This window comes from Pseudorca crassidens, chromosome 4 (assembly GCF_039906515.1).
Source record: "Pseudorca crassidens isolate mPseCra1 chromosome 4, mPseCra1.hap1, whole genome shotgun sequence".
NCBI lineage: Eukaryota > Metazoa > Chordata > Mammalia > Artiodactyla > Delphinidae > Pseudorca > Pseudorca crassidens.
In genome coordinates, this window is record NC_090299.1 from 108,744,483 (window position 1) to 108,758,204 (window position 13,722).

The window sequence follows — 13,722 nt, forward strand, 5'->3', positions numbered from 1 at the left end:
AACACAAGGTGCCGGGAGCCCTGAGCGGGCATGGAAGCTCCACACCTCCACCCCATACCCTGCTCTGTGCATCTCTTCCATTTGGCGGTTCCTGAGTTACAGCCTTTATAATAAACTGTAATAGTAAGTAAAGCAATTTCCTGAATTCCATGATCACTTCTAGAAAATTATTCAAACTTTAGAGGAGGATGTGGGAACCCCCAATTTACAGCCTGTCAGTCAAAAAGTATAGGTGGCCCAGGACTTGTGACTGGTGTCTGAAGTAGGGGCAGTCTTGTGGGACTGAGCCCTTAAATCTGTACAATCTGACACCAACCCCAGGTAGTGTCAGAATGGAATTGACTCATAGACACCCAGTTGGTACCCACAGAGAATTGGTTATTGGCGTTGGAAAACACTCCACATACAAACACCACTAATTTATTAAACTCTAATTAAGGCAGACTGAATCCATTCAATCTGCAGAAGTTACCCACTGGCTGAAGAATAACAACCTTTTTCTCTCTTGCTTCCTAGTTATTAATATGTAAAAAGAAAACTTTTCTAAAAGTTTTGATTACGGGCCACAATGTTTAGTTATGTGATTACATTCACTGATATTTACAGAACAAACAGGGAGTTCAGGGTCACAGAAGGAACCCTGGTCAGTACCTTGGAGTTTGTCCTCCCATTCTGGGCATTATACCCCATCTTTCAATTTCATGTGAAAGAAGCATTTTAAGCTGAAAAAGAAGAAGGCTATTGCCTCAGCACCACTAAAGATAACAAAAAAACACGTGATTATTCCAACACACTGGTATTAGCACAAAATAACACCTATTAGGTACTTTTGCTTCTAGCTAGTACTGCTTTTAAGTTTTACTGAGAGAGCGCTGAACACTAGTTTATTTCAAAATAGAGTTTACAGGACAGGGTATCTTTTATTAAATTTTCACATAAAAAGAAAAAGGCACTAATTATAAGTAACACCACAATTAATTGGGCATCATCTCTCTGTAAAGAATAGGCAAGCAATGTATCATTTTAGTAACATTTTTTCCTGGTCTTTCACTTTCTGTATCCTCTCTTCTTGATTTCTGATCATTGAAGACATTGCTGAAAATGTTGATAAAGCAAAGTTAGAAAAGCAACATTACTCAGGCTAAATACTATTATGCACCTCTTAAAAGGTCAGCTTGCTACCACAGAATAGATACATCCTGAGCTCAATAAGTTCTCAAAAACTGCAAAGTAGCATATTTTTTAAAAGACTGAAATTATGAAACAGAGCTAAGGGTAAATCTTTGCTCTTTCAGTTGCTTTAAATGAACATGATAGAGAATTCCCTGGTGGTCCAGTGGTTAGGACTCTGCTCTTTCACTGCTGAGGGTATGGGTCCAATCCCTGGTCAGGGAACTAAGATCTCACAAGCTGTGCAGCACAGCCAATAAATAAATGAACATGATAATTATTGTTATAGAAGTAATACATACTAATTGTAAATAATTTGAACACCTCAGAAGGGTACAAAGAGGGGTAAAGGTCATTGATTTTGTTCCCTCAATCTGTTGAACTTCCCCATCCCAGGTCATCACTGTAAACCTGTCAGTGAGTATCTTCACGTGTGTACACACACACACACACACACACACACACACACACACACAGAGTTTTCTTCTTTACACAAATGGAAATATGTGGTAGAAATTGTTCTGTAGCTTGCTTTTATTCACTTAACAGAACGTCAACCTCTTTCCAGTTCAGCTCATGATTTGTTATGACTGCACAGTATTCCATTGTGTGGATGCCCCATGTTAGTAAATAAATTTTTAAAAGTTGTTTCTTATCTTTGTTTATGAACATGCTATAGGAAATACTTCAGACTTTTGTATGTACAATGTCTCCTTGCAGAATAAATTGCTAGAAGTAGAGTTTCTGGGTAAAAGAATACATGCACTTTAAATTTTGATAAATGTTCCCCAAATTCTCTCCAAAATAGCTATTGCAGAATTTCCAAGACACACTCTACCCAGACAATGCATCCAATAAAAAGTATTTGTCTAAAAAAACTTTTAAGAAGTTTTTTAAACAAATACAACATGTTTTCCATTTGGATTATTACATGGTAGGATGACTCAGATAAAGTCCGAAATATAAGTCAAAGTGTGAATAAAAATGGAGTCAATAAGATAATGCATCTTCCTTAAAAAAGTTATGATAAACTTAAACTCAAACATTTTCCTTTATGTTTATATATGCAGGCATCTGGAGTTATCATAAAGAAGTTGTTAATTTTCTTTAGTAACAATTTGGAATAACTTTAGTACATTAAAAAATGTGCATTTTGGAGCTAGAAATTGCAGAGGTCAAGTCCCAGCTCTATTACTCATTGTGTGACTTAAAACTTACTGACTGATTGTGATCTTCAGCTTCCTCATCACCAAATGACATAATATTAGCACCCACCTCCCAGTGTTGTGAAGCTAATTAGTAAGACACTGAGTACAGGGCCTGGCACATAGCTGGTAAGTGCTCAATAAATGCTAATAACAACTATTATTATTAATAAGGTTAAATTTATTTTAAAAGGATTTATTCTTAGAAAATTATTTATTATCCTCCATCTAGCAACTTATATTCTCTAGAGATGGAAGATGAAATGAGAATAACGTGTCCTCCAAAATTAATTTCTTTCTGACAAAGGCTCCTGGATTCATGTGAGCAAATCATAAAACATGACAGCCTCCCAAATCCATGGGAACATCCACTAAGAATTTATGCCCCAAAAGTTGTCTATCATCTGCAGAGTACAACAGTTTCTCATTTGGAGAGCTTCAGTATATATTTTTTAAATTTAATTTTTTTTCATTTTTTATTATTTATTTTTGCTTCAGTATATTTATATGCAGTTTATCTTTTTATTGAGTGATTCATGGGGTGGCACAGTCTCCTATACCCATGCTAATTTAAATCCTCTATAAGGCTAAATACTGTTGTTTTGTTTTCTGGCTATTAACTGCAAACTTATCTTGGCTACTGCCATACAAATTCTCATCTACAGACCTAACAGGGACAAGAAAGACAGTGTATGGGAAAGTCTCATGTGAAATCAGCCGCTCAAAACATGTGTTCTATTGAGGGCTAGTCAGCCATATTATCATCCCTATTAGATGAAAGAGGAGAGCAGGGCTAAAGTGACCTGCCCAAGGTCACACTATTAATCCAGGCATTAGGCATGGTTAAGACACTTATATTTTGACTAAGGTTTCTGAATTTCTTGTTCAAGATCCTTTTCAGTGGGACTACAGATAAGAGGCTTAACCTGAAGGGAAGGTGAGTATTCTTTTGAACAAGGAAGATCTCTCCAAAAATGTACACTGTACCTTCATTCTTCATCTGTAAATCTTCTACCAGATTCTGCAAGCTTTCCAGTCTGTTCTGAAGCTTCCTGCATGTTTTTCCAGTTGTTTCTATTGGCTGAGACTGTGAAGCTATTAGAAAATTGCTTAGATGTGGTACTAAAAATCTATTCAGTATTTCATCTTAGATATCTTTCTCTTACAGGTTAAACAATCTTTCCTTTAAAATAATGAAAAATTTAAAACACTATTTGAAAATAAAGAAATGTTTTATCTAATACTGCAATACTAGCTTATCTGATTTTGTTTCAAACCAATCTGATTTACTATATTTTAACTAGGTAGCATTAAATGTGATGAGTGTGAAGAACACTTCAAGTTTAATGATACATTCTGCATTATAAATGACAACTTTTCATACCAAAGCTGAGTGGTTCCAGTAACTTAGAGTTTGGAAGCACAAGATTTAATACTGATGCTGGCAACAGCTTTGAGTGTGTGTGAGGCCAAGTGCCCATTTCAGTTCTTGACACCTGAATGAGGATAGTATTAAATGATGGCAGAGGGGAGTACAGATGCTGACATGGCCACAGTGAACCTAGAGTAAATGTGGCAGTAGCAACTGAGGAGAGGCTAGAAGCATTCGAGCTATTCTCTAATAAGTACGCTAAGTTTTGTCAACCTCTAAAAAATACTGGTTGTCAATCACAAGATTTTAATTTTGAGCTTAGCCTCTGACTTGCTGTATAACTTTGAAAATACTTTTGATGGAAAAAAAAAAAAAGAAAATACTTTTGATGGCTCATTTTCCTACCAAAAGACTCTTTCACTTCAAGATATTAAATTTTAAAGGCAATCATCTAGGAGTTATTTTGGTTCAAGAGAATAAAAAATAATTTCTCATTGAGAAATTTTTAACGTAACACAAAACATATGAAGTTTGATGAGTATCTGACAACAGGGTAAAAAAAGAAAATGCCACGCTATTAGGTAACCACAAATTAATAATGGGGTGACCAACAGCACTGTTCTACTCTTGCAATAATCACTGCTGTAATAATGAAGTAATTTGCTACTCTAAATTTTTTTTAAATATTAAAAAATAACTTAGAAGCATAAGAGATGAAGGAGGACACAAATGCAGAAAAAGATGGTAAAACAGAAACTGTACTAAAATCTGTGATTAGGTCCCGATTTCTTTTTTTTTAGGATCTAAAAATATGTTAGGCATAGAATTTCAAAAGACCAGGAACTGACTTAACAATGATGCAACAACTTGCCTAACTTATCCCTTATCAAAGAGAATGATACCACAGAGCACTGGGGCCGTTTGAATCACTGTCATATATGATGAAAAACATTTCAATTTCAATTCAACATATACATATTTAATGTCCACTTATTTATCAGGCTCTTATTCTAAATCAAATCATTTCCCCATCTGTCTTAGTGAATAACAAATGAACTTAAAATTTTAAAAATGAGAACATTTTGGTAAGTTTGTATGATAGACACTTGCACTTACAAAGGCAGAGACTGAAGAGAATGTAAATAATTTTAGAGAATGTAAATAAGAAAGAAAAGTCAGACACATCAGAAACAAGAACTAGAATCCTGCAGCCTGTGGAACGAAAACCACATTTGTGGAAAGATAGACAAAATGAAAAGGCAGAGGACTATGACCAGATGAAGGAACAAGGTAAAACAACTAAATGAGGTGGAGATAGGCAATCTTTCAGAAAAATAATTCAGAAGAATGATAGAGAAGATGATCCAGGATGTCGGAAAAAGAACGGAGACAAAGATCAAGAAGACACAAAAAATGTTTAACAAAGACCTAGAAGCATTAAAGAACAAACAAACAGAGATGAACAATAAAATAACTGAAATGAAAAATACACAAGAAGGAATCAATAGCAGAATAACTGAGGCAGAAGAATGGATAAGTGACCTGGAAAACAGAATGGTGGAATTCACAGCCGTGGAACAGAAAAAAGAATGAAAAGAAATGAAGACAGACTAAGAGACCTCTGGGACAACATTAAACACACCAAAATTTGCATTATAGGGGTCCTGGAAGGAGAAGAGAGAGAGAAAGGACCCGAGAAAATATCTGAAGAGATTATAGTCGAAAACTTCCCTAACATGGGAAAGGAAATAGCCACCCAAGTCCAGGAAGCGCAGAGTCCCAGGCAGGATAAACCCAAGGAAACACGCCAAGACACGTAGTAATCAAACTATCAAAAATTAAAGAAAAATTATTCAGAGCAACAAGGGAAAAACAACAAATAACATACAAGGTAACTCCCATAAGGTTAACAGCTGATTTCTCAGCAGAAACTCTACAAGCCAGAAGGGAGCAGCATGATATACTTAAAGTGATGAAAGGGAAGAAACTACAACCAAGATTACTCTACCCAGCAAGGATCTCATTCAGATTCAATGGAGAAATCAAAAGTTTTACAAACAAACAAAAGCTAAGAGAATTCAGCACCACCAAACCAGCTTTACACAAATGCTAAAAAACTTCTCTAAATGGGAAACAAAGAGAAGAAAAGGACCTACAAAAACAAACCCAAAACAATTAAGAAAATGGTCATAGGAACATACACATTGATAATTACCTTAAATGTGAATGGATTAAATGCTCCAACCAAAGGACACAGGCTTGCTGAATGGATACAAAAACAAGACCCATATATATGCTCTACAAGAGACCCACTTCAGACCTCGGGACACATACAGACTGAAAGTGAGGGGACAGAAAAAGATATTCCATGCAAATGGAAATCAAAAGAAAGTTGGAGTAGCAATACTCATATCAGATAAAATAGACTCTAAAATAAAGGAGGTTACAAGAGACAAGGAAGGACACTACATAATGATCAAGGGATCAATCCAAGAAGAAGATATAACAATTATAAATATATATGCACCCAAAATAGGAGCACCTCAATACATAAGGCAAGTGCTAACAGCTATAAAAGAGGAAATCGACAGTAACACAATAATAGTGGGGGACATTAACACCTCACTTACACCAATGGACAGATCATCCAAAATGAAAATAAATAAGGAAACAGAAGCTTTAAATGATACATTAAACAAGATGGACTTAATTGATATTTATAGGACATTCCATCTAAAAACAGCAGATTACACTTTCTTCTCAAGTGCTCATGGAACATTCTCCAGGATAGATCACATCTTGGGTCACAAATCAAGCCTTGGTAAATTTAAGAAAATTGAAATCGTATCAAGCATCTTTTCTGACCACAACACTATGAGATTAGAAATAAATTACAGGGGAAAAAACGTAAAAAACACAAACACATGGAGGCTAAACAATACATTACTAAATAACCAAGAGATCACTGAAGAAATCAAAGAGGAAATAAAAAAATACCTAGAGACAAATGACAATGAAAACACAACGATCCAAAACCTATGGGATGCAGCAAAGGCAGTTCTAAGAGGGAAGTTTACAGAAATACTACCTCAAGAAACAAGAAAAATCTCAAATAAACAATCTAACCTTACACCTAAAGGAACTAGAGAAAGTAGAACAAACAAAACCAAAAGTTAGTGGAAGGAAAGAAATCATAAAGATCAGAGCAGAAATAAATGAAACAGAAACAAAGAAAATAGCAAAGATCAATAAAACTAAAAGCTGGTTCTTTGAGAAGATAAACAAAATTGATAAACCATGAGCCAGACTCATCAAGAAAAAGAGGGAGAGGACTCAAATCAATAAAATTAGAAATGAAAAAGGAGAAGTTACAACAGACACCGCAGAAATACAAAGCATCCTAAGAGACTACTACAAGCAACTCTATGCCAATAAAATGGACAACCTGGAAGAAATGGACAAATTCTTACAAAAGTATAACTTTCCAAGAATGAACCAGGAAGAAACAGAAATATGAACAGACCAATCACAAGTAATGAAATTGAAACACTGATTACAAATCTTCCAACAAACAGAAGTCCAGGACCAGACGGCTTCACAGGGGAATTCTATCAAACATTTAGAGAAGAGCTAACACCCATCCTTCTAAAACTCTTCCAAAAAATTGTAGAGGGAGGAACACTCCCAAACTCATTCTATGAGGCCACCATCACCCTGATACCAAAACCAGACAAAGATACTACAAAAAAAGAAAATTAGAGACCAATATCACTCATGGATATAGATGCAAAAATCCTCAACAAAATACTAGCAAACAGAATCCAACAACACATTAAAAGGATCATACACTATGATTAAGTGGGATTTATCCCACGGATGCAAGGATTCTTCAATATATGCAAATCAATCAATGTGATAAACCATATTAACAAATTGAAGAATAAATCTGTATGATCATCTCAATAGATGCAGAAAAAGTTTTTCAAAAGTCAATACTCATTTATGATAAAAACTCTCCAGAAAGTGGGCACAGAGGGAACCCACCTCAACATAATAAAGGCCATATATGACAACCCACAGCAAACATCATTCTCAATGCTGAAAAACTGAAAGCATTTCCTCTAAGATCAGGAACAAGACAAGGATGTCCACTCTTGCCACTCTTATTCAACATAGTTTTGGAAGTCCTAGGCAGTCCGAGAAGAAAAAGATATAAAAGGAATCCAAATTGGAAAAGAAGAAGGAAGACTATCACTGTTTGCAGATGACACGATATGATACATAGAAAATCCTAAAGATACCACCAGTAAACTACTAGAGGTAATCAATGAATTTGGTAAAGTTGCAGGATAAAAAATTAATGCACAGAAATATCTTGCATTCCTATACACTAAAAATGAAAGATCAGAAAGAGAAATTAAGGAGATAATCCCATTCCCCATGGCAACAAAAAGAATAAAATACCTAGGGATAAGCCTACCTAAGGAGGGTAAAGACCTGCACTCAGAAAACTATAAGACACTAATGAAAGAAATCAAAGATGACACAAACAGGTGGAGAGATATACCATGCTCTTGGATTGGAAGAATCAATATTGTGAAAATGACTATACTTCCCAAAGCCATCTACAGATTCAATGCCATCCCTATCAAATTACCAATGGCATTGTTTACAGAACTAGAACAAAAAATCTTAAAATTTGTATGGAGACACAAAAGACCCCAAATAGCCAAAGCAATCTTGAGGGAAAAAAACAGAGCAGGAGGAATCAGACTCCCTGACTCCCTGATACTATACTACAAAGCTACAGTCATCAAGACATACGGTACTGGCATAAAAACAGAAATATAGATTAGTGGAACAGGATAGAAAGCCCAGAGATAAAGCCATGCACCTATGGTCAACTAATCTATGACAAAGGAGGCAAGGATATATAAGGCAGAAAACACAGTCTCCTCAATAAGTGGTGCTGGGAAAACTGGACAACTACATGTAAAAGAATGTAATTAGAACACTCCCTAACACCATACACAAAAATAAACTCAAAAAGGATTAGAGACCTAAATGTCAGACCAGACACTATAAAACTCTTAGAGGAAAACATAGGAAGAACACTCTTTGACATATATCACAGCAAGATCTTTTTTGATCCACCTCCTAGAGTAATGGACATAAAAACAATAATAAACAAATTGGATCTAATGAAACATTAAAGCTTTTGCACAGCAAAGGAAACTATAAACAAGATGAAAAGACAACCCTCAGAATGGGAGAAAATATTTGCAAGCAAAGCAACTGACAAGGGATAAATCTCCAAAATATATAAACAGCTCGTGCAGCTCAATATTAAAAAAACAAACAACCCAATCAAAAAATGGGCAGAAGACCTAAACAGACATTTCTCCAAAGAAGACATACAGATGGCCAAGAGGCACATGAACAGCTGCTCGACATCACTAATTAGTAGAGAAATGCAAATCAAAACTACAATGAGGTATCACCTCATTGTAGAATGGGCATCATCAGAAAATCTACAAACGACAAATGCTGGAGAGGGTGTGGAGAAAAGGGAACCCTCTTACACTGTTGGTGGGAATGTAAATTGATAAAGCCACTATAGAGAACAGTATGGAGGGTCCTTAAAACACTAAAACTGGAACTACCATATGATCCAGCAGTCCCATTCCTGGGCATATACCCTGAGAAAACCATAATTCAAAAAGAGTCATGTACCACAATGTTCATTGCAGCTCTATTTACAAGAGCCAGGATATGGAAGCAACCAAAGTGTCCATTGACAGGTGAATGGATAAAGAAGATGTGGTACATATATACAATGGAATATTACTCAGCCATAAAAGGAAACAAAATTGAGTTATTTATAGTGAGTGGATGGACTTATCGAGTCTGTCATACAAAGTGAAGTAAGTCAGATAGAGAAAAACAAATATCGTATATTAACACATATATGTGGAATCTAGAAAAATGTTACAGGTGAACCAGTTTGCAAAGCAGAAATAGAGACAGAGATGTAGAGAACAAACGTATGGACACCAAGGGGGGAAAGGTGGGTGGGGGTGGGATGAATTGGAAGATTAGGATTGACATATATACACTAGTATGTATAAAATAGATAACTAATAAGAACCTGGTGTATAAAATTTCCTCTAAACTGAAAAAAAAAAAAAAGAAAGAAAAGTCATTCTCAGCATTTAAAAGAAGACTCAAAATCTTATAATAAAATAGAGAAAAAGGTCATTATTCATGTCAGAGAAAGAAACAGATAATATTTACCTATAATATCTATGTATATTTACTAAGGGGTGTGTGTGTGTGTGGTATACAGTAACTATTCTATTTAAATAAGACTCAATAAATAAACAAATAAAGAAGACCCACTTAAGCACACACCCACCACACAGCATCAATTAGAGTGTACATATAAGAACACCATGTGAACCTTTATTAATTCCAATTAATATAATTATATAATTAATTATATAAATAATATAAAAATATAATTAATATAATTCCAGTGAACTTTTAAGTCACTGGAGTAGGAAATCAATTAATCTCATCAGTTATATCAGGTTATTCTTACCTTTAACAGAATCAGGTGAATGAACAGGCTTGGTGGATCTATACTGTGGTGTGGAACCTATAGAATCTTCAGCCGAACTAGTTAGGGATGAGTGAATTGGAGACTTCTTAGGAGAAGAATGGAATGAATGAGAAGCTGAATTTTTCACAGATGGACTTCCTAAAATTTTACAAGAACAAAAACAAAAGGACAGAATTACTTAAAAATAATATGCTGCATCTCTCAAAAAAATCAAACTCTCATGAGACTATGTTCCCAATCATGGGGCTGGGGTGTGTTCTGATAAAACCCCAAGGCTTTCGGTTGGAACAGAAAAGGGCTACATCATAGGAATAAGGAACTGGACCTGCCCTTGGGGATCCTGAGGTCCATCTTCAAATCATCTTAATTCCTGATTGGATTAAATTGATCTGGGATTGCTGGTGTCCTTGGCTGTGTACCAGAAGCAAGCATGAATGCTCTCTGGAGGAAGGTGATCATATTCTAAGTCTGAAACCATCTGTACAATTTTTCACATATGTCTGTCATACAATAAAAATAACCAGGCATATGAGGAGACAAAATAACATGGCAGAAAACCAAGAGAAAAAAAATACAGGTAATAGATATAGACCCACAATGTCTGGATAATGGAGGCGCAGACTACCACATATTCAACAGCATTACTCCAAACCCCAAACAAGTTCTTCTTATATAAAGAAAATCATACCTAGGTATATCAATAAAAACTGCAAAAAACAAACAAATAAACAAAAAACCCAGAAAAAACCCAAAGACAAAAACAGTCTTAAAGCTGCCAGAAGGGCAAAAATGGCAGATTACATTTAAATGAGCAACATTTAAATTTAGAGCTGACTTCTTAGTAGAGACACTGGAAGCCAGAAAACAGTGGAATATTTTCAAAGTGAAGGAAAAATGTTAACCTAGATTCTATATTCAGCAAAAATGTCCTCAAAAATGGGGACAAAATAAAGACAAGTTCAGGAAAACAGAAACTGGGAGAATACATTAAAGGGAACATTAATGGCATAAGTAAAATGATAGCAGATAGAAAGTAAAGTGTGAATATGTGGGTGTATCTAAATGAATTTTAACTGTACAACACAATGCATATGATCCATTATGGTATTTACCTTTACCTTTACATGTGACAACAACTGCATGACAGTTGGAAGGAAAGTGAATGGAGTTAACATGTTCTCAGGTACTCACAAATTATGAGAAAAGGTAAAGGCACTCACATATTAATCTAATAAAACAAGGATATATGTTGTATTCTCTTGGGTAAACATTGAAACAACAGTATAAACATATAAGTGAAGTAAAACCTGAAGGAATTAATTGTTCAATTTCAAATAAATGCTCTTTTCTTCAAAATATTAGTTCTTAAAGATTTCTCACAAGTTAAAGGTTTAAAAATTAAAATTTGCAATTATTTTATTTAAGAATATTATGTTTTTATTTTAGGTATACATAGATACTCTTCTACAAAAGACAAGAAAATATGGAAACTTACCTTCTTCTATCTATTTCACCTCACACCTCGATTTTCCCTATTTACATTATTACTGTCCAGATTTATAGCTACAGTTTGTTGAATAACCATCATTTTCACAGTATCATTCTTTCCCATTTACTTTGTTCTCTTCCATAAGAAGGCTGATAATGTGTCTGCTTATTTGCCTTCGCCTTCCAAATCTAACATATTCTGTATCATTATTTTTCATGTTTCTTAGGTTTAAAAATTCCTTTTCTGTAATTTTCTCTTGGGGTCCATCATGTCCCTGACTATGATTTTAGTCATGCATATCCTAATTTTTATTTTTCTAAGGCTTTCCTCTGTAATGTTATTATTTTTTCTTTTCCATATCTAGCCCGGGTTGTGCCATTTTGTTTTTCAACAGATTCTGTTATTTTCAATCTCTTCCTTGATCTGCTTGTTTTATAGAGAACATTTTGTCTTTGGAAAGTATATAGAGAACCATCTGTCTCATTTCTTTTTCTTTTCATCCATTCAGTAATTATTTATTGAGGACCTGCTATGTGCCAGGAAAGTTCTAGGTACTGGATATATCAGGGAACCAAACAACTAAAGACATATGCCCTTGTGCAGCTTTTGTCTAGCAGGAGGTGACACACAATCAACAACATAAATTAGTAAGTTACATAGTATAAAAAAATGCTAAGTGTAATTTAAAAAAAGAAAAAGATAAGGGGGACTGGGATTGTGGGAGGGTTATAATTTTTACATAAGGTGGTGAGAGTAGGTCTCACTGGGAAAGTGACATCTGAGCAAAGGCTTTAAAGGTGGTGAGGAGGCTAGCAGTGTGGAGGGAAGCATTGAAAGGGGAGCCACTGCAGGGTTTTAAGCAGGCTCCATTTCTGTGCTTTCATTAAAAACTCACCTGCAGATGGGAATGTGAAGCAACTAGGTGGATCTTCCAACTCTCCTGTGTGTAATGTGACTGGCTCTCTGGAAGCATAAGAATGGTCATGCAAACATTCCATTTCAAAACTCAGTGTTAGGATTTATTGACAGAAACAAGCTAATGAAGGCAAAAGTGATGGCTTAAAATATAAGCCCAGGGCTTCCCTGGTGGCGCAGTGGTTGAGAGTCCGCCTGCCGATGCAGGGGACACGGGTTCGTGCCCCGGTCCGGGAAGATCCCACATGCCGCGGAGCGGCTGCGCCCGTGAGCCATGGCTGCTGGGCCTGCGCTGTCCGGAGCCTGTGCTCCGCAACGGGAGATGTCACAACAGTGAGAGGCCTGCGTACCGGGAAAAAAAAAAAAAAAAGCCCAAGATGGCAGCCATAACCCAAACCTGCAGAAGTCCTAAAATACCCTATGAGGGAGATCCAAAGTTGCATCACCTCTATGTATTCAGTGCCCATGAACATTTTGCAGAATGAAAAGGTAATAATATATAATCTTGGTTAGAAAATTCATTTTTGTGTAATAATAGCTATAAAACCCAATGTTTCTCTCATGGATTCTAAGAGATGCAATCTTAATGACTCACTTAAAAATTAAAAAACCAAAGGAAAAAAACACCTCTCTTAGCAATAAGTATCACTTTACAAAACTATCAGACCTATTTAAATCAGTAACTTGAACTAAGCTACATAGTTCTCTGTAGGATGGGTACCAGTTTGATAATATTATGACAGCAGCTCTGAAGGTGGTGCCCTTGCAAAGGGGGTTTGTGAGGTCAACACTATTTTTATTATAATACTAAGGTATTATTTTCTTTTTAACTCTCAGTCTCAAACAAGTGTATAGTGGAGTTTCCCAGAGGCTCCATGATATCTGATATCACAGCAGATAAATGCAGAGGCAGATATGAGAATACAGCTATCTTTCATTAAGCCATGCA

The 13,722-nt window shown here is 35.5% G+C and overlaps 1 protein-coding gene across 1 annotated transcript in view; it reads right to left on the bottom strand.

The window, feature by feature from the left end:
- Positions 1-800: 800 nt before the first annotated feature.
- The window catches only part of CCDC158 (coiled-coil domain containing 158), an 83,871-nt gene continuing 70,949 nt past the window's right edge, over positions 801-13,722 (bottom strand). Inside the window, exons 17-20 of the mRNA XM_067734721.1 lie at positions 12,754-12,821; positions 10,349-10,507; positions 3,363-3,470; positions 801-1,095 (exon numbers count right to left, since the gene is read on the bottom strand). Coding sequence (XP_067590822.1) covers positions 1,019-1,095; positions 3,363-3,470; positions 10,349-10,507; positions 12,754-12,821 — 412 coding nt within the window. The 3' untranslated portion in view covers positions 801-1,018. The remainder of the gene's footprint in view (positions 1,096-3,362; positions 3,471-10,348; positions 10,508-12,753; positions 12,822-13,722) is intronic.